Source organism: Rhipicephalus sanguineus, chromosome 8 (assembly GCF_013339695.2).
Source record: "Rhipicephalus sanguineus isolate Rsan-2018 chromosome 8, BIME_Rsan_1.4, whole genome shotgun sequence".
In the NCBI taxonomy this organism is placed as follows: domain Eukaryota; kingdom Metazoa; phylum Arthropoda; class Arachnida; order Ixodida; family Ixodidae; genus Rhipicephalus; species Rhipicephalus sanguineus.
The window spans coordinates 37,615,278-37,636,382 of NC_051183.1; the positions used below are offsets into that span (position 1 = coordinate 37,615,278).

The window sequence follows — 21,105 nt, forward strand, 5'->3', positions numbered from 1 at the left end:
CGTGGTTTAAAGATAGCCACCCATTACAAAAGGCGCACACATTAGTGCGCGTATTCCCTTAAGACCACGTAGTGGGTGCATCGCAACTTCGAAGAAGTTTCTCGCGCAATTGCTCCTGGTTTAAAGCACGCTACCCATTACATAAGGCACACGCCTTAGTGGGTGCATTCTGTTAAACCCTCGTAGTGTTCGAACTGCGCAGTAGGAACAGAATATCGCTATCGCGTTCAGCTCTTAAAGGCGAAGCTTAAGTGTCCCCCAATTTTTTCATTCCTACTTACTGTATCGTTCATTTTTAATATTTGTGATGGTTACATGTCCGGTTAAACATGGCTGATTATGAGTCTTTTTATAAAGCGTTGTTCGCTAATTGCATCTAAATTGTGTATAACATTTCTCCGTATGGTATGAATAACTTTATTGAGGTCCTGAGGATTCACTGCCTGACTGAAGGGGGCCGCTCCCTCTGGACAGCCCTCAGTTGGTCCGCCAGCACGTCACTGTGCAGCATCCGCTGCCACCACTGTTCACCTTGAGGACCATCACCGGCCAACGCCGAGCAGCGCCAGAGCATGTAGTCTAATTCGAGCGAGCCCCCACGCTGTGCCAGACTGTATTTTGGAATGAACAAAAACCTGGGTCAGGCTCGTAGCCTTTTCCTTTGGTTTCTGTTAAATGTACAGAACGAAATAAAACCAATCCATCAATCAATCACTAAAATCTAGCACCCATTCTTGCATTTCTGGATTCGAGATAGAAATTTCTTGTATAACAGCGATGTGTACAGTGATATTACACTTCAAACCTCGTTGTCCTTATTGCTTTTTCTTACCAGGTCTGCGTACAAGGAGTCTGCGTAAAGAGGCCGAGTGAGCCAGCCGCGGCAACGACAAAGAAACCTGAGCACGTCCCGATTACGCCTACGACCGAAGCCGCAACTACAACGACAGTGGCCGCCACTACGCAATGTATTTGCGACTGTAGCGAGACTGCAGCAACTAGGCAGCCGGTCTATAGGCAACCACCACAGGGGACGGGGATGCATAGTGGGGCATCACGACCGCGTCAGATTCCGAGTAGTGTAAAAGTCCACTACACAATTATGAATAAAAGCGGTAGATAGCAATCAACGATAATGTAAACCACGTTGTCTTTTATTTGTCCACTGAATCCACTTGGCATTTGCCTTTGTGAACATAGGCTCCTACAGCACTGTAATGAGTGAGGTCGACTCAAATATGCACATCTCGACGAGTTACCGCCGAATGAATATAGGATATGTGGCACGCATTGAAATATGTTACTCAAAACACATCATGATTATTTGGAGATGACAATAACATTCCAACTCTCCGTGTTGGCGTAGCGCCTGCGGCGTTGCGTTTTTAAGCATGGGATCATGGATTCGATTCCCAACCGCAGTGGCTGCATCTAGGCGGAAGCTAAATACAAGAACGCACGTGTACTCAGATTTGAATACACGTCACGAACCACAGGTGGTCAAAATAACGCGGAGTCCCCTTCGTCGGAGGCCTCATAACCATATCGCGTTTGTGGCACTTCAAACGCCCGAATATGATGTCGTTTTTAAATTATTATTCCATGCAATATATTTATCTGCGCACGTAGACGCATTTATGTATGGTTTGCGCACTCACTTATGTGCGCTTTTCTCTTCACTTGCTTCTCGTCCTCCACACCGGATAGCACACCCGATACTGCCATCCCGTTAACCTCCGTGTCCCTTTCTCTCCCTCTCTCTCACTAAATTTTATCGAGCTAGCACCAGTAATTCTCCCGCTCACGGGACGCCTAGCCCTGGCATTTTAAGCGAACGTTTCAAGGGACCTTGGTCCTCCTCATCGATTTGGGACAACGTATTTTGCCGTAAGGTGAACACGCGCATTCGTGCCGTAAAGTTGCAATTATGCAGCGTTCAAATCTATGGTTGTACCTTCGTGTTGTGAACTTAAATGCAGAGGAGGTTCAAGACAGTCGGCCCTACTTCGGAAAACTACTTCGGAAAAAAACAATATATAAATGTCATGTAATGGAAGGAGTCTTCTTAACGCGTGTAATATTGCGTGGCAGAAGCGTAGAATCGCTCCCGGCGTCAAACATGTGAATTGCGCAACAAGTGGGTGTTTTAAAGGCCCACCCATTACAAAACGCTCAGACATATTCAATCATCATCATCATCATCAGTAGCAAAAGCATGAAAAAGTGAGCCGCTGCATTGGTATCGCGTGTTGCCTTACGGACGCGTAGTGGGCCCTTCGCTGATTCGCAAAAGCAAGAATTATGGCGTAGTGGGTACTGCACAACTGTACTTGCAGTAGGCATTCTAGGATACTTTAAAACGGCCAACGTTATGCGCACAGACGTTCGTTTCCTTCAGGCACGGTTGAGGCATGTACCGCGAACCGAAGCTAGGCTAGCAGTTCAGAAAGCGATGCGCACGGGGCCCGATTAAGCTATCGCGTTCTACTCTTGAAGGCGAAGCTCAAGCGTCCTCCATGTTCTTGTTGTATAGACATTGCACGGAAAGCATGCGTTAGTGGTTATTCTTGCTTATTTTATTTATTGATAGCGCGATGTCCAATGGAGATTTTGCCACTTTAAGTTGATATAATATACTGGCTACAATGTTTGCAAAAATGAAGCAAATATAGAACCAAATCACAGCATGCAGTATAGCAAGAAAGATAACACTATTTCGTGGCATTAGTTTCGAAACATAGCGCTGAAGTGACATCATGACGTCATCATGTCGTCACATTTCCCCAGAACTTGTCATGCAGAAAGCTTTCGGGGGGCTGGAGGAAGGATCGTTACAATCGACTGAGAAGAAAAAGATGGCTTTCGCCTTCGAGTCGTCTCAGGCGAATGAAGAAGGGACCGCGTGAATTCTTTTTCTCATAATTTGGTAGAGACGAATGCCCTTGATGTGTTTCGATATAACAAACGTGCCCGATGCATCGAGTTCACGTATCCAGAAAAGTTGTAATTGAAAAAGCTATATATATATTATTCGTAAATCGTTTGATACTTCTAGCAAAGCCTGTGACAGCTGAAATGTTCTCTATATTCGTATGATAGTGCTGCGCGTTCTTTACTGTTACTGCGCGTTATGACCTCCATGGAAGAATGCACCTAGCTTACCATGCTCCGAAAGTAGAGTATACAGAATGGGGTAACTTATTTACCTCTTTTTCAAGCGAAGCTTATACCGACCAAGGACGTTTAAAAAAATTATTTAACGTTCTTTATACCGACTGACCTGCGTAGCATGGTGATCGCGTTCCAAAAACTCTCCTCACCCGTAGCTGGCGCACACCAAAGGAATAATAAATAAAACAAATTAAGTTTTCTTCCCGGGGCTGGTGGGTCCCTCCGGTCCGAAAGCGAGTACCTTGAATACTAGGCCACGCGTCCATGCTTGCCCGATGTGAATCGAACCGAAGGATACGAATGCGTTCTACTGACGATGCAAAAAAAACAGTTGGGAAGCAGCACAGGCCTGCGCACGCGGCATAGCAGGGGGGAGGCCGCCTCCCCTATAGTCACCTAAGAATAGAGGGGCGCGAAGTCTGTCCATTACATTGACTTAATAGGGAGGGGGGGCGATGCACCTTCGCCCCCCTTGAAGGGGAAACCTGCGCACGGGATGCAGTACACTTGCTGTGGGAGCTTCAATGGAATATTTCGTGTTGCCCGACTAAAAGCGATCATGCTGGAGAACGCGTAAGGTCGATATCAGGAATTGCACATTTCAGGAAAACGTCGACTTTGAGAAAATTGCATTCCTAACACGCATATATTTCTTTCGTTGGGGCGTTCTTCAGGCTGACGAACGCTGAAAAGAACATGAAAGACGTCATGACGATTCAGCCCGAAAACAGCGTTCCGGGACGGCTGCTACCTATGATAAACAACGCTTACATTAGGAGGGAGCATTGCACTATGCGAAAGAAAGAAAGGAAGAAGGAAGGAAAGGAATAAATTGGCCGCCATCCCGCCTTGCGAACGTGAATGTCCAGCGAAGCTATATCAACCACGGGGGGGGGGGGGGGGGGGGGGGGCTGCGAAAGCCTAAATGCATCATCTTTATTAAGGCGAAAGCCTTAAATGCCTCGGCAAACGCGATATTTCACCGTCGGCGTCCCCCACTGTCCGGGACGAGTGGTCCAAAAATCATCATCAAGTGATGACGTCACAGATCGCTTTAATTTGTGACATCACAATGGCGTCGTCATGACGTCAGTGTGACGTCCCGTCACGTTGATGACGTGATCTCATGACATCATAACTTGGTCAAACTTGGTCCGATCACGGAGGCAATGCAAAGCCAGGTGAGCTACCTCGGTTCTTAGAGGCAGTGCAAAACCACGTTAGGTGCAGAAGGCGTTCGTAGGGTGGCGGGGCTGGATCAACACATCGACTGAGAAGAAAAAGAAGATGGCTTTCGCCTTCCTGTCGCCTAAGCGAGTGCATAAGGGACCCTGTGAGTTTTATTACTTTAGAGTAATGGTAGTGATAATCGCTTTGGGGTCGCTGTGGTAGGCAGTGATTGGTTCCGCGACCAATTTCAGCAAGACGAATTTGTTCCTTTCGTACCGCATTGTATGGAAGCTGTTATTCTGATGCCTTTAATTTCCGGACTCTACCGATGGCAGTCTTAGAATGAACTGAATGGGCTGCTAGACCGGTCTCCCTTTTATATATGAAAGCTGGGATCACACGCGGGGAGAAGGAAGGGCCTTTTGACGTCATTCGAAGCCCTCGTGTGAAGCGCAAAGCAGCTGGAACCTAATCTTAACCGGGAACGCGTGGGAGGGTGTTCCCATTGTTCACAGACGCTTTTTGATCCGCCATGCGGTTTTAATGCTTGTTTTGTGGTTTTCTTTATTGAAACGAATTCTGAGTTCCACGCGCTGTATGCCTGATTGCAAAGAAGGATATGCCATTTGCCTGAAATTGTTAAAGGGCCCCTAAACAACCCAGAGGTCGAAATTTAGTTGTGGCGTTGCAGTTGTGCACGAGCCTACAGCGTAAACGTTCGTCGGCTCGTCTGTCCCCCTACCCGAATGGCCTTCCTCAGCGTCTGAGATGAGAACGCAAGGAACGCGGGCATCTGCTAGCAGAGGAGCACGCGAGCGCGAGCGTCTGGGGAGAGAGAGAGAACAGCTTTATGAATGTTGAAGGTTGGGCGAGTTGGTTCGTCGTACTTGAACTGGTATAGCGCATTACGGAGAAGAAGAAGCGGCTGAGCAGACAGACACAAAAAGACAGAGCGCTCTGTCCTTTTGTGTCGGTCTGCTCGGCCGCTTCTTCTTCCCCGTAATGCGCTATACCGTTCAAGCTTTATGAAAACGCCTGCAGAGACGATTAAGCTCCCTCCACGCAGGGAGGACGAGCTTTGTTGGTAGTTGAGGGGCCTGGCGTTTCGTTTTAGATGCGAAGCATCTTATGGCGGAGTTCAAACCGGTGGTGTGCGGCGTGACCAACCTTACTGCGCATGCGCAAACCCTCTCCACACACCTTCACTCCCCTCCACCTTGCCGCTCTCTCTCCCCTCTCCACTACCCCTCTCCTGCCCCCTCCCCCTCTCTTCATTCCCCCTCTCTCCTCTCCCCACTTCCCCCTCTCGACTCCCCCTCTGAAACGCGCTCTCGACATGCCGAAACGCTGCTTCGCATCGCCTCATGGTCCCCTTTAGCGTGTGATTTTTTAGTCCACTGAGACGAAACAGTCCCGGGGCAGTATACAGCTTCGCTTTAAAACAGTAGGCCAGGTACGCCCACCCCAAGGTGGCCAAGCTTCGCTTGCCCCCATTTCCCCGATAGGGGAAGGGGCTCCTGCATATATTTCTTTTTCTCCTCGTAATTCAGTAAAGACGTACGCCTTTGATGTGTTCAGATATAAGAAAGCATGCCCCCGCCGAGTTCACGTATCCAGAGCAGTTGCTGTGATTGAAAAAGAAAGTATTTATTCGCAAATTATTTGACATCTCGAGCAAAAACCTGCGACAGCTCAACTGTTCTCTATATTTATAGGCTATTGCTACGCAAGCTGCAGCGTTACTGCGCGTTATGTACTTCATCGATTTGTGTTACACTGAAGCAATTTATAAGTGTTTAGTCTATAAGCGTCTCTAGCGCTTGCGTGTATCGGTTCAATAAACTTTCCTTTGTGGAGAAAAGGAAACGAGTTACCCGACTCCCCGCGCGGCACTCCCCCCTCCCCCTTTCTTTTTCCTTTCTTTTTTCTTTTTTTTCTGCTTTTAGTTAACATGTTTGTTGCTGTATAGTTGCTTGGTAGTGTAGTGTTTTACTGCAGTCTGCATAAGATTGCGTCTAGCGTTTGTGTAAGTTACACTGACGCAATTTATAAGTATTTAGTTTATAAGTGTCTCTAGCGTTGGCGTGTACCGGTTCAAGAAACTTTCCTTTGTGAAGCTTGTCCGAGGTTTTGGTCACAATGTGCGTGACCTGGAGACGTCGGTACCTGACAGAAGCTCTTCGACAACGTGCAGCGTTGCCGCGTGCCACAGCGTGCAGCGTTCCCGGCTTTACATCGAATTCGGATACCTAGTCGACAAAGTGCATGTGAGTGGTGTTGGTGCCTTGTGAAGGCGCTGGCACACTGGGTTTTTCGTATTACGTAGTAGGGAAAAATTGGAATTTCCAGCAGCGCCATACTAAGTTAAGCAAAAGAAACAAGTCATCCGGCTCCCCACGCAAATCCCCCCCCCCTTTTTTTCTTTTTTTTTTCTGTTTCTTCACCGCCTTGAGAGGTATGATGCTTTTGTTAAAATCTTTCTTGTTCTATAGTTTCTTAGTAGCGCACAGCGTTTCATTGCAGTTTGCGTCAAATTGCGTCCAGCGTTTGTATAAGTTATACTGACGCAATTAATAAGTATTAGTGTTTAAGTGCCTCTAGCTCTTGCGTATACTGCTTCAGTAAACTATCTTTTGTGGTGACTGTTTACCGATAGTAGAGCGCAGATTGCTTTAACTTGTTTACCTCTCTTAATTTTAAGTGCGCAGCACCTTAGGAGCCCGGCCTGTCGTCCATCCGCTGTCTCATGTCGCATGGTCACGCAGTCGTCAATACAGGCCTAAAACAAGGCTAACAATGCTCAAACCCAGTGCAAAATAAAATAACAAGGTCTCAAATAATATGAACTACAGAGGTAACCAAGAATTAATCGCAATAACTTACACAAGGTCGCGAAAAACGCTACTGAAACGTGCGGCTGATACCCGCGCAGCGCAAGAGAGGGCGCCACCGCGTCGGCAAGCGCTCGATTGCCGAGGCGGTGGGAAGCGCGCAATTGCCAAGGGCATCGCTGGGTTGCCCGCGCTACGCACTTCCTCAGGTGTCACGGTAATGGAGCTGCATTCTGCATTAGAGCCACATTAACCGCAGAATTGGCGTTGGATTAGAGCAGAACTTGAGCTACTTTAAGCGCTGGATTCAGAGTTTTTTATATTTAGGCACATGTGATCAGTTATTTAGAGGGACGGCTGCAGTTATACCTTCACGTTCTGACCATAAGCATATCGGAAGTTGAAGGCAGCATGCCCGTCATTAAGACCTCAATAGCGGCTAGTTAGTACGACATTATATTCTGTCTTACTGCGCTGTTCTTTATACACGGAGGAAAACATAAGCGAAGCGAGATTCATTGCGTGCATGCTCGTCTCGATTGACGTATGTCGTCATTAGTACGGTTCAAAAAGCCAGACGAAGCCTCATGGTCACCAGCAACGGTGCGTCAGTAGCTATGTCGATACCTAGGGTTCGATTCCCAACAGTGGCGGGCCCACTTCGATAAAAAACAGAATGTAGGAACATTTGCATGCCACGTGTATTTTTTCTTGTTTTTTTTTTCGGGGGCGGGGGTGATTGTATGTGCGATAACTTGCATTTGTAAGAAACATAATCCTCCACAAATATATGACAATATATCTGACGACTGATACATCGAAGACAGCGAAGTTTTATAGGCAAGTTCTCGCGCCAAGTTCTCACGCCGCCCCGCCACGGTGGTGTAGTGGTTATGGCGTTCGACTGCCGACCCGAAGGTCGCGGGACCGAATCCCGGCCGCGGCGGCTGTATTTTCGGTCCAGGCGAAAATGTTTCAGGCTCGTGTACCTAAATTTAGGTGCACGTTAAAGAACCCCAGGTGGTTGAAGTTTCCGGAGCCTTCCACTACGGCGTCTCTCATAATCATATCGTCGTTTTGGGACGTTAAACCCCAAATATTATTACTAAGAAAGTCTAGATCCTGTTTACCCGTACCATCTAAGTGTAGCATCGTAGAAACCTAACGCATCACCAAAAGCTAACGTTGAATCAATAGAGTCTGATATTTTACAGTCGGCGGCCATGACTTTAAACTCGCAAATGGCGGAATCCAGCCGAAGTAGTATTGCTGGCGACGCAAACGTCGACCTTAAAGCAGGACGCCGAAGGTCGCTTGGCTATTTCTTGAAACTTGCACTTCAATCTCAACTTCCCAAGTACAAAACACTGACCTACTCTGACGTGGAGGACACGATGTATTTCTTTCCTGTGCTCCTTCTTTGTACTGTCTCCGCTAACGGTAAGCCGATATTACTTCTCGTATGGTGACGAATTTCTACGATTGCGCTCTCTTCTCACTAGCGCAATTAGATGCCGAATGTAGAAAGAGAATCTTCATGATCTAATCTCAGAACAGTGTCGTGTCTTTATCATAGTTATTGTTGCTTTACGCATGAGCACGTGCTGTTTATTGGAGAAATATGCTTGTATTAGATACATGCGCTACTTATGGAATGTATTTATTTCGTTTCCTCAATTGATCGGGTAGCAAATCTTTCGTGCTTGACTCTAGTACAACTGCAATACGATGTCATTCAGGCATACCTGCGTGAAATTTCCGTGCTACTAGTTAAAGAACTTATTTTACTTACCTCACGTACCAGGGGCGTAGTCAAGGGGGGTTGAAGGGGAGGGGGGTTAAAGCCCCCGAAAATTTTCAGTTTTGCCTGCGTATATATACACGCGCACATACAAACGCACGCATAAATACACATAAAGTATGGTTCAACAACCCCCCCCCCCCCCCGTCCAGAAAAAAATTTCTGGCTACTCCCCTGTCATGTGCTGTTTTCTACAGTCAGTAAATGATAACCAACAACTGAATATATATAGTCTAGCTACTGCCACAAAAAATTGTGCGAATACTTTTTTTTACATGCAAGTTGACTGATGGTTTTGCCGTTGCGCATAACCTCTACCACAATTTTAGCAGCATATACAACGTTCCGACGATAACCAACAACTGAATATATATAGTCTAGCTACTGCCACAAAAAATTGTGCGAATACTTTTTTTTACATGCAAGTTGACTGATGGTTTTGCCGTTGCGCATAACCTCTACCACAATTTTAGCAGCATATACAACGTTCCGCTGCGATGCACGAGGACGTGGGTTCGAATCGCGTCTTCATTTTATGTGATTCACTGTACACACGGTTCATGTTTGTAGAGACGCCTGGCTGCACGCTTAGGGGAGCCCACACTTTCGTTTTTCTCGCGCAAATTAGGACTTCGTCTGCGAGGTGAGCTGTTAATTAATCGAAGATGTTGGAAGCACTCGTGCCAACATTTAAACCACCCAGTAAATCAATGAACAGAACAAACACTTGAGATGATGAAAGAACGATAACATGATATTAATAATAATGATATATTGGGTCTTACGACCCAAAACTACGATATGATTATGAGGGACGCCATAGTGGAGGGCTCCGGAAATTTCAACCATCTGGTGTTCTTTAGCGTGAACTGACATCGCGAAGCACACGGGCTTCTACTATTTTGTCTCCACCGAAATACAACCGCTGCGACCGAGATCGAACCCGCGACCTTCGGGTCAGCAACCGAGCACCGTAACCACTGATTCACCGTGGCGGACATAATAATAATAATAATAATAATAATAATAATAATAATAATAGCTTTTGGGGTTTTATGTCTAAAACAACGATATAATTATGGTGGACGCAGTTAATAGAGGGCTCCGGAAATTTTGACCATCAGCTGTTATTTTTTAACGTGCTGCTAATCTAAGTGCACGGGTCTGCAGAATTTCGCCTCGATCTAAATGCGGCCGTCGCGTCCGGGATTCGATCCCGCGACCTCCGGGTGAGCAGTCGATCGCCATAACCACTAGACCACCGTGGCGGGTGATGTAAAATATCAGAGAATGTAGACACGATAACTTTACTTGTATACTCTCTTGTGAGAATGGTATTTCGGGCCTCCGTTGGTTTCTGCCTGCTGCGGATTTTTGCAGAGCCACAAAAGATGCCACCATAGATGCCACTCAGGGCCCGAACGACTGTTCACTGTGACTTTTCTGCCGCCTATCGCGCCAAACGTGCAGAAAAGTTTTGATGCCAGTCAAGCGCATTTCATTATTGTCCGAAGTCTACGGTAATATCACGGTAATATAAAATTATTTGCCTAAGGCTGCCATATGTTTTAGCATACGTCAGAGAATGTTCTGCGTGAGATGTAGCGGAGGGCGTGGGAATGGCGAAAAGGGACCTTAAACCCAGCGAAACATTTGAAAAGCGTTCGGGTGATTTCATTCACAGGAAAACCGTATCTATAAGACAAGGAACTATTAGAACTTTCTTAACACACGACTTTTCTATTGCAATATTGCTAAAGCTTTGCTTGCATCCGAAAACGTCGTTTTCCTCTTAAAGCTAGTGACGATACGCTGACGCACAAGCCACTTTGCTTCTTTATAGCAAGTGTTTTGATAACCTCCCCGGCCTTTGGCGTTTTCTTTCGGTCAGTAATAGGACGACAGAAGTTGCAGCCAAAGTAAATCTTTTAGCAAGCTTTGGTATTTGAATGTCTGTGTGACCGACCCGTGAAATGTCGAAAAGCAAGACTTCCCTGATGCCCCACATTTTTGACACTTCTGAAAAGGTTTTGTGTGGGATATCATCATATTCGGCCTATTTAATTCCCAGAGCAGCTATATAGACACTCCTGGCACATTTACGCCGTCGCCGTCATGTTCTGTATAAATTATAAATGGAAAACAACACCCCGAGCGTCGTGTATGTTCTGTGTTCGATTGAAAGAGTGCTAAGGCTGCCGACGATCGCGGCTCAAGCGGAGATAAAACGCACCGTCTCCGTCTCCCGAAAGGCGCATGGGTGAGCTCACGCCGAGGAGGCTGCATGCGTCCGGGCGTGGTTTCCTGCGGTCGCGCGCACCTTACCTTGACAGTGATTAGCGGATATGCTCGTACCTTTGTACGCGCTGTGTCCTTACAGCAATATTTTCGTTCAGGCCATACTAAGCACGAAGGTCGCTTCGCTCCCTGCAGCGGCCGCGTTTCCTAACGACAGCGTTTTGTTGAGCTGCTAGCCTTAATTCATTTCGTACCCCATTCTCGTCTAACAACATCCTTACCAACTAGTCCGGTTCACTGTACAACTTTCTAATTTTAGAGCATAGCTCTTAAGCTCTTAGGCGCCCGTTCCTGCGTTGAGCGGCGTCGCCGTCATCGTGACCGATACAGCGAACGAGGGCAAAGAGAGCGAACGCGGAGCGCGGCGGAGGATGAAAGCAATGCGACGAAAGGGGCTAGTTGGTTCATGTTGGCTTGGTGATGCGCTGACGGTAGGGAGACATTACAAAAATACAAAGGACACAGTGTTAACAGGACGAGCGCAAACTTCAACTGGTTTTTATTATTCATGCGTAGACATATACCTACCGTAAGCGCATCACCAACCCGGAGGATGAAAGACGGCGATAGCGAGGAGAGCGCGAGGAGGAGGGAACGACAGTGTCGAGACAATAGGTTCCGCGGCGACCACCCGCGACGCCACAGTAGTGCGCGTCGTACTGTCGCCGATGACGTCATCATTAAGGTAGGTGGCGAGGGCGTTCCCCGATGCCATATATATTCGATATTTCATCGGTCGGTCACACAGACATTCAAATACGAATGCTTGCTAAAAGATTGTCCTGAACATGGGAAATAAGCCTTTGTATTGTCCGAAAAAATGAATAAATGAAATGAAAAATGAAATATATGGAAATAAAGCGCTGTATGAACGGTGGTGGAGACCTGTCTGCGGCGGCTGCTGTGTAACGCGCCCACGAGGTGCCTTCCGCGGTCTCCCGGTTAGCGAGGCAGTCGCGCCTCATCTTATCGCAAAATCAAAACACTTAAACAGGTGCGCTCAGAATTCGCATTAGGCAGTATCGTAATCGTAGGTGATTTTTGTGTTGTTGTTGTTACTGTTGTAGTTACTGTTGTTGTTACTGTTGTTGTTGTTGTTGTTGTCGTTGTTGTTGTTGTTGTTGTTGTTGTTGTTGTTGTTGTCGTCGTCGTCGTCGTCGTCGTCGTCGTCGTCGTCGTCGTCGCATTCACTGCTTCGCCCTAGCGGCGAAACTGTCTTTATCGTCCACTGCAGGGCCAAGTCCTCTCCCAACGTTCGGGAGTAGGCTATAGAAACGCTGCAGTCAAACGCTAGAAAATGTTTACTTGTTTCGGCAGTTGCAAACAAGGTATCCAAAGTATCAGATAAACTGTAAGAACTGTACATTTCTTCGTACATAGTATATACTAACAGTACTACTAACAGGCTATCTCTCGGATTTACAAGCTACTCGCATACGCATAAATTCGGAAAGATTTTTTTATAAAGGCTAGAGATAATATGCCAAGGCACGTGTAGCTGTATTTCTTTATCTAAAAGATTGCAACACCTTTTGCGAATTTTTGTGCTGTTAATCGCCTAAGCTTAGGCGGAGGAAAGCTGATGTGTATGCGTCTTTGTCTCTAGACCTTCTATTCAAATTACCTTCTGGGACATTGGTTATGTCGACATCTGAACTCCGTACTTGCTTTATGTGCGAATTATTCTGACCCTCATGCATATGCGAAGGTCTTTAGTCGGGTCTACTAAACACACTAAGCTGGAACACAGTCCAGGAAGCGAAAATCGTTGCATTGATTTACATGAGTACTGTAAGAACTCTCCTAAGAGATTACTTTTATGATTTGCATATACATCGCATACTTATTTTTACCGTTAATACTAGCTGATTCATGTACAAGCAACTGTATTTGTTTACCTAAAAACGCTTCAGAACTATCACTGGCCTTTCGCATTGTTCATCTGCCAAACACACAGCAGGAAAAGTCGATGTGCATGCTTATTTATCGTTCTTCTTCGCCTTTCGATGTATGTCTGACTGACCTCTGAAATATCGCGGCTGTACCATTTTGGCGACACTCGTTTGTAGAGATTACTTTCGCGGCGACAGTGGACATGGCAACATGTGCCGGAGGGGCCGTGCATGGACACCCGAGATTCAGAAAGACGTGTTTGTTTCTCGACCTCAACACGCGCCATTATGTGCGAGATAGAATTTAACATTTTACATGTCCGTGACAAACATCAGCTGCGACCTCAATAGAAAAAATCGACGACCAGCAGCTGTCAAGAGGTACTGTACTTGCGCCAATTCTACACCTTATTAGAAGGTTCGTTGAAAACTCAAAGGATAAATAAACCTAGCTCATGAGCACCCTATTGAATATGGTGCGGCCCGGTTTTGGCACTAAGCTGAAGATCTCGATCTTTCTGGTACGCTTATGAGTTGGTGTGTGTGTGTGTGTGTGTGTATGTGTGTGTGTGTGTGTGTGCGTGTGTGCGTGTGTGTGTGTGTGTGTGTGTGTGTTTCCTCACATTTAGGCAATCAATATTTCCCTTTCTTACTTTTACGCCATATTCACGCTTTCACGGCTCTTAAAGGGGCTCGGCAACAATTTTTCCAGCATGTTCAGAAGACGTCCCCGATCGGTAGTCGAAGCTCCTGGGAACCCGCGAGCCAGAGATAATGGCGCAGTACTCGGCCTGGAATTTACAATTATTTATCAAAGTCAGCGAGAAATCGTTGCCTCTTATCTCTATAAATCATGTCATAAACTCTAATGACACCGCCATAAGCCCGAAGTCCACGGCCATAAGCTCATTTGAGCATCGTGAGCGGCATAGTTACCGCGGCGGCCGCGGGATGCCGCCACGTGCCCGCGCGCTTGCTCACGATCACACTGAAAGTAAGCTGCGCGTTTTTTAGAAAAAACAGAAAAACTGCTCAAAGTCATCACGCGTGCGGACGAACGGACGCATTTTCTTGCCCCCTTGTCACTACCCCCCCCCCCCACCCCCCGAGTAGCTTTCAGCGCGCCCGCTGGTACGAGAAGGAGAGAGAAAGCGCTTAAATTGTGCCAGAAGTCCCTGTAACTCCGCTCGTACTTCACAGATTCTAAAAAATTGTGGTGGTCGATTCATGAGGCAAAAAGCTCTTTTAAAGTGTTGCAGGGCCCCTATAAATGTCAGTGCGGAGGAGGAGGAGCAGAAATGGAAGGGAGAGTGGGGGGGGGGGGCAATCAGACGCGCTTCTAATTTTCTTCTCTACGGAAGGACAAGAGTCTTAACGGATGGAAAGGAAGAAGTAAATGGAAGGAATTGTCATCAGTGCGGAACATGTGCAGCTGATATCGCTGTCCGCAGCCGAGCACTGAGGCCAGTCGAGGTAAAGAAAAGTAGCAGAGTCCACGTCGCATTCAAGTCTGCGAAACTTACGGCCGTGGTCGTACGATCTTCTGCACCTAAAGTAGCCGTTGTATGGTCTAGTACATTGGGAACGGTCCGAAGGACATCGCGTTCGATGTTGAAATAACCAGATAAACATAATACACGATCTATCGTCCCTTAACATTTTCACGTGTTTCATGCATGCAATTTTCATGCATGGACTCGGCGTGGCAGTTTAGCGAGTCAGCTTTCACGCTGTTAAGCTCGAGAACACGAGGGTTCAATTCCCGGCCGTGATGGTCGCATTTAAATGGGGGCGAAATGCGAGAGTACCCATGCACTTATATTAGGTCCACGTTAAAGAACCCCCCCCCCCCCCCGTGGCTGAAGTTAATTCCCAGTCCCTCATTATACAGCTTGCCTCATTACTGCCTCTGAAACATATAGTTATAAATTTAATTTCCAATTGTTCATGCAGGTTTGCAGGAACCAAGAGTCGTACACCCTCGACTTCTCGAAGAAAGGTCTTCGGATGGAGCAATGGTGATGCGGGTGCACGACCAATTGACATTGAACCTAAAGAAAGCTTCAGTGGCGGCGCCTGAATTGCGAGTTCTAACGGAGGAAAATGGAAAGACCGTTACGCAAGTCGTACGTACACACACACGCACGCGCGCACAAAAAATGTCTCAGATATGTGCATATATTCATTATTACACAGAGTGTCATACCTGGCTTATAAGCCGCGCCACGAAAAAGGTTTACTGAAGACCGCAAGCGCTGCCAGCAGGCGGGCTTCAAAGAAACAAAGGAAACATGAAATAGTCTTCCACAAAAGAAGGATAATTACAGGACCCATTGTTGTATGACAAGCGCACGAAGCCACCAGATGTTGAAGCTATAGTGAAGCCAACTAAATCGTATGGGCGTCCTTTGGCGGTTCGGACTGAAGTATAGTAATTATAATGCAAAGTAAAATGAAAGCGGATGCATACACAAGCCTAAATCGGTACCGAACCCAAAACCTTTGGATTACGAGGAAGTTCGCTCTCTTTGTGTCGACGGGCGCCCCCCGTGTATTTGTTTCCTTAAACGGTGTATATTCAAATGGATCATCAGAAATAAAGCCAAAAAAGACACTAGGCACAGGCACCCAAAAACAAGCACCGATAAAAAATTGTGTTGGAAAGCGGCCCGGTTCATCCGGTTCTGACCACTAGAGTGCTGAGAATGCTTGTTCAACATAACACGCAATATACCATGGCCCTCGCAGACATAGAGGACATAGAGTGGCCAACAGAAAGAGGATTTAAAGGGATGGACTTGTGTAGGCTCATCCAGGCTTCCTTCATCAGCCGCATAGTCTACTCCTTCCTCTCTTATCATCTCAGGAAATCAGACAGGGATAAAATAGGGGCTATAATTCTACAAGCGTGCAAATGGGCCCTAGGTTTGCCTGTATACACCAGCACTTGAATAAAGTTTTTTCCGTCCGTCCATCCGTGAGCAGCTGGGATAGTTTCAGCACATGGCGGAGCAGATATCAACCACGGGCTTCCTTCTACATGGCCTCTGAGATTCTCTTCGGCAGTGCGACGAAACATGAAGTTAATCCAAGGAATACACCAGGGCACACGAACGCCGATCTTTCGCTAAATGTTGTCATGTGGTACAATAACTTTAACAGTACGCAGCTGACCAATGGATTCAAGACAGTGTCATCTTGGAAGACGCGGCACAAAGCTCGAAGACATGTAAGACTTGACTATGTAAGACTTGACTACGTGGTGTCATTTCTTCCGAGATGAGACTGCCGCTAGACCTGGAAGAACTTTTACTCGAACACCAAATTAAGGAATATCTAAAGAATGTGCACTTTGAGTGAAGCCTACCATATAGACGGTCATAATACCAGCAGAGGATATTACCTGGTACTTGTCGGCTAGTGTTGTCTAACTCTGGCTCATGTCAGAAAATGTGGATTACTAAGCCCTTGATCCTCTTATTTATTAGGAATTTCGAACACTACACCTCTGCTTGGAGATATTACGTGGCGGGAATCTTTTCGCACGAGACTTACTTTGCGCATGCCTTGCAGTACAACGGAGAAGACGTCGAGAAGGATCTGTACGAGGACGAAAATAAGATTGCCTCAGTAGCAGTGACCAAAGACGAGCATGGTGTCTATATGGTGTGTATATTATCAACAATTAATATGCGCCAGCGTTCGTTTTCCTTGTACTTGCTGATTGGGACGTCTTTACCTCAACTTCATTTTAATTTACTGTATCTTGTATTAGGCATTCTTGTTAAAATCTTGTCCGAAGTTCATGGGAAGTCCAGATAGTATAATGGCTGGAATTCGCAATTAAAAGCATTTCTGCTTGCCGCTACAAATGCTTATCTTCAGCATGGTGTCACGGCATTTTTATATGTTCCGTTTCCTCTTTCATTATTGTCCTTTAATGACCTAATCACAGCCATGAAATAAAATGCTTCTTGGTGGGAAATTTTTAACAGGAGAGTTGCACTACGCATCTTTATGACTATATACTATTCTTTTTTATTTGCCTCATTCAAAAAGTCAGAAAGAAAAAGGGGCTAAGGCTCTTTTTTTTATAAACATGAAAAGAGACTAAAATTTTGATAACAGCTAAAGAACATACGATTCAGATAAATTGCAACGCCTTGTGTGCTGCTGCACAACACTTTTTTCTGGCAGTAAAAGTAAAAATTATGACAGCAGTTCGAAAAAGAGACAATCACCGTAGGCAACAACGGGCCGACTCTAAAAAAAGTTGCGGGAAACAAACGTGTGAGGCGAAAAACTAAAATATGTCGGTGAGCGCCCTGGTTTACAGCATGGTAATTGACGTATGGATCGTCAATTGATGCATGGATCGTATAATGATGTAAGGTCGTCAACCTTGCATAACTATGAATGAAAAGCTATATTCTTTCGAAATATGGTGCGGGCGTTAGGGTTTTGAGAATTCCAGGAATTGCCGTTCAGCGCAACGCTGCATTAAAAAGATATCAATGGCGAAATTCCTTTCAAAGCAAACATTCTGAAAGTAAAACCTGCTTATTTCGGCAATGTCACGCGTGCTACTTGTTTGATGCATCAAAAATTAATGCTATTGTCAAAGTTTAATGAGAGAGAAAGCAAGCTCACCCTCGCACGAGATGCGTAGGTGGTGTCACCCACGCTACAGGGAAACATAACTGTTAGCTTAACAAACACTAATTAAATAGACCTCACTGGCATTCATGTATATTTATGACGTCACCAGGAGTCGTCAGTGACACCAAGGTACTTAACAAAGACAGGTACCCCACTTTTCTCCACAAACTTAATCGAATGTTTTAAAGAGTAGAGAATGGTTCACAAAACATAGAAAACTAATTAATTAACAAATTCTTACAGTGTACTTTTTTCGTACAGTTGCCATTGCGGCGGCTGGTAACTACCACCTACATTCTTGAAAACAGCGGTCCTACTGAAATGTTCTGCATGCGTTTCCATCAAGTCGCAGGTATTGCCGTATAATTTTCTGTATATGTGGATTCCGTATAATGTAAAGTTCCTTAATGATGTTATGGACAATAAATATAATTATTGCAATGCATACGAAACCGTTTCGATAGCGTGCTAATTGATTTTTCGGGCGTCTTTCTTGCGCTCCAGAACGGGCTGGTGGGTCCGAGGCACCGAATTGAGCCAATGCCTATCGTCGAGAGATCGCAAGATGGCGTCGTTCCTCACGGGATCTATGAAATCGAGCAGCCGGAAATGATGGACCGAACTGTCAGGCATACAGAGCAAGGTAAGCGAATTAATCTGAAACATAACAAACAGCTAGTAACCATGGTCAGTGGCTCAACAATAATCATCTGAATTTCTACCTTCAAAATCAAATGGACGACTGGACTTTCAAGGTAATAGGAAGCTGGGAGGGGGGGGGGGGGGCGGAGATAATTTGTAACTATTGGCTGAGCACCACATCGCGCAGCAAAAACTGAGACAGAAATCCGGGCATGGATTGCACAAGTGGCGCAAGGGCTAAAGGCAAAGCGGAGCTGATTGGTTCCCAACTGGTCCTGGCCATACGAAGATGTGCCATGTTCCAGTCGAGTACAGCACAGTCGTCTCTCGTTCATCATTTTCTTCATCTTCTGCTTCGCTCCCAGAACACGTGCTCCGATTTGTCCAGCGTGGGATGCAATAACTCTGATGGGCGAGAAAACGAGAACAGAGAGAGAGAAAGAAGCAGATAGAGATACCGAGAAAGAAGGAATGAGATAGAAATAAGATCAAAGACAGGGGGTGAAGTATAGTATAGCCGTGTATAGTGTAGTATAGCAAAGGTTGGGAAAGAGAATTGAGGGTGAGGAGGAGGGAAAGGAGGAGGGGAACGCCACCAGCTCAGCCGTTTCCCAAGTCTTAGCACCACTAGTTCTGTGTCAATTTTTTATATGCGAAGCATCTTAAGGCGGAGTTCAAACCGGTGGTGTGACCACCCTTAATGCGCATGCGCAAACCCTCTCCACACACCTCCACTCCCACTTCCTCTCTCCACTCCCACTACCCCTCTCCCCCTCTCTCCTCCCTCTCGACTCCCTCTCTCCACTTCCCCTCTGAAACGCGGGCTCGACATGCCGAAACGCTGCTTCGCATCGCCTCATATGGTGCCCTTTAGCGGGAGATGGTGTGATATTTTTTAGATATCACTGCACAGTATTCCCATTTGATCTCATTTGTCTTCCGCCCTGCGCGGCGGACACCGAGAGATGAATTGCAGAAGAACGGCGATTTGGGCTAGTCGGTTAAAGTAAAATTGGTAAGCGATGACTTCGACACTGCCGAAATGTGAGAACAGCTGTAGTTCTTGTCGGTCAGTCGACCAGTCGAATTTTGTTGAGTGCAGGGAAATATAAAGGGATGGGACAAAACGCAGAAATAAGGCCGGCGTTGCGAAACACCAATTACCCATGTTTTCTGACGTCCACGAAAGGCGAACTCAAGGATAACCTCACCGTTTCACACACTCACTTTGCACCGCAGATAAGCAGCCATTTGTCAGCGAGCGTCAGAATGGACAAAATGCCCAAGTTCCGGACTCAGTTCAGATTGAACTATTCTTCGTCTCGGACGGCCCTCATCATAGACACTTCAGTTCACACACGGCACTGCTGGTGTACTTGTGCGTCACCACTAATTCCGTGAGTATACATCATGACTACTTTACGAGGATGCGGGCATTTCGAGCCTTTGCCCGACCTAGCTATTGCACCAACATTTGGCGAAGCTTGCGTAGTTGACAATGATAGCACCGTGTAGTTATTGCTGCATTAATATAAATGAAAATCCCTTAAAAGGGTGGACTTGAATAGCTACCTTCTTTGAAAAACAATTCTCTTTATGTTCTCAGTTTCCATAGACACACACACACAAAATATCGCGTTTGTCGTTCCAAGTGCACAGTACCGAAAATTAAAAATAGTTAGACACAAGAAAGTCAGGAAGATAGACACAAGTCACTAAAAATATCGCCATGCTAAGATAAATTGTGTTTCAACATGGAAAGTAGATCAGCGTTTAGGCTGTAATACTAACATAGCGATAGTCCGCTCATTATTTTTATGACAGTATCTGTGTTTTTCGAAGTTGAGCTGTTTTAAATCAATGCAGAGACGTTGCAATGACCATGACAGCAAGGCGCTGTATACAACACCAAAGAAAAAGGCGTTTGTTTTGCCCATAGTATTCTGTGATGCTGTTCACTTCGTGCTGCTGTCATGGATAACGTTAAATTTTAATGATTCGCCATCCTTTTAACAGTTTTAAATAACCTCGTAAGAAGTGCATTCTCTGTAAAACTTGCATTCCTCCAACACGGCAATCTTCCCGACTCAATTAATCAACAGCTAATAGGCTGTCTTCTAACATGTTATTAAACACTCATTTCAACAGGTGAACCTCAGATACCGTGCTGCAACTGACCCCAAGATATCGTTTATTGTTACCGGCGTTGACATATCTGTGGTAAGGTTATCACACTGGGCCGAAATAGGCCAATTTACCATTCTAACGAGCCTCCCAACTAAAATACGAGGTGCTTCTAAACACACTTAGCGGCATCTTATATGCGGATAGTAGCGAGTATATAACCTCCCGAAGTAGGTCCTAGTATACATTTGTTTTAGTTGATCATAGTGATTTCATCCTTGTTAGACACACTCCACGTGTTGATCGGCAATCTGACATCACCGTATATGCCAGGCACGTAGGCAATGGGGGGGGGTGTAGGGGGGCCCGGACCTCCCCCCCCAAAAAAAGATTTGTTCAGCCTTCTATATTCCCGGGCAACTCTTTTTTGCCATGGAAAGGCTTTATTTCGAACAATTAGGCCTTGCCCCCCCCCCTCCCCCACGAAAAAAAAATCCTGGCTACGTGCCTGGTGTAC

General features: G+C 46.1%; 1 protein-coding gene across 1 annotated transcript in view; it reads left to right on the top strand.

Moving 5' to 3' along the window:
- The window catches only part of LOC119403149 (uncharacterized), a 51,706-nt gene that overhangs the window by 29,971 nt on the left and 630 nt on the right, over positions 1-21,105 (top strand). The window contains exons 3-6 of the mRNA XM_049418194.1: positions 16,737-16,829; positions 18,327-18,465; positions 19,704-19,861; positions 20,613-20,684. Of these exons, the coding sequence (XP_049274151.1) occupies positions 16,737-16,829; positions 18,327-18,465; positions 19,704-19,861; positions 20,613-20,684 (462 nt within the window). The remainder of the gene's footprint in view (positions 1-16,736; positions 16,830-18,326; positions 18,466-19,703; positions 19,862-20,612; positions 20,685-21,105) is intronic.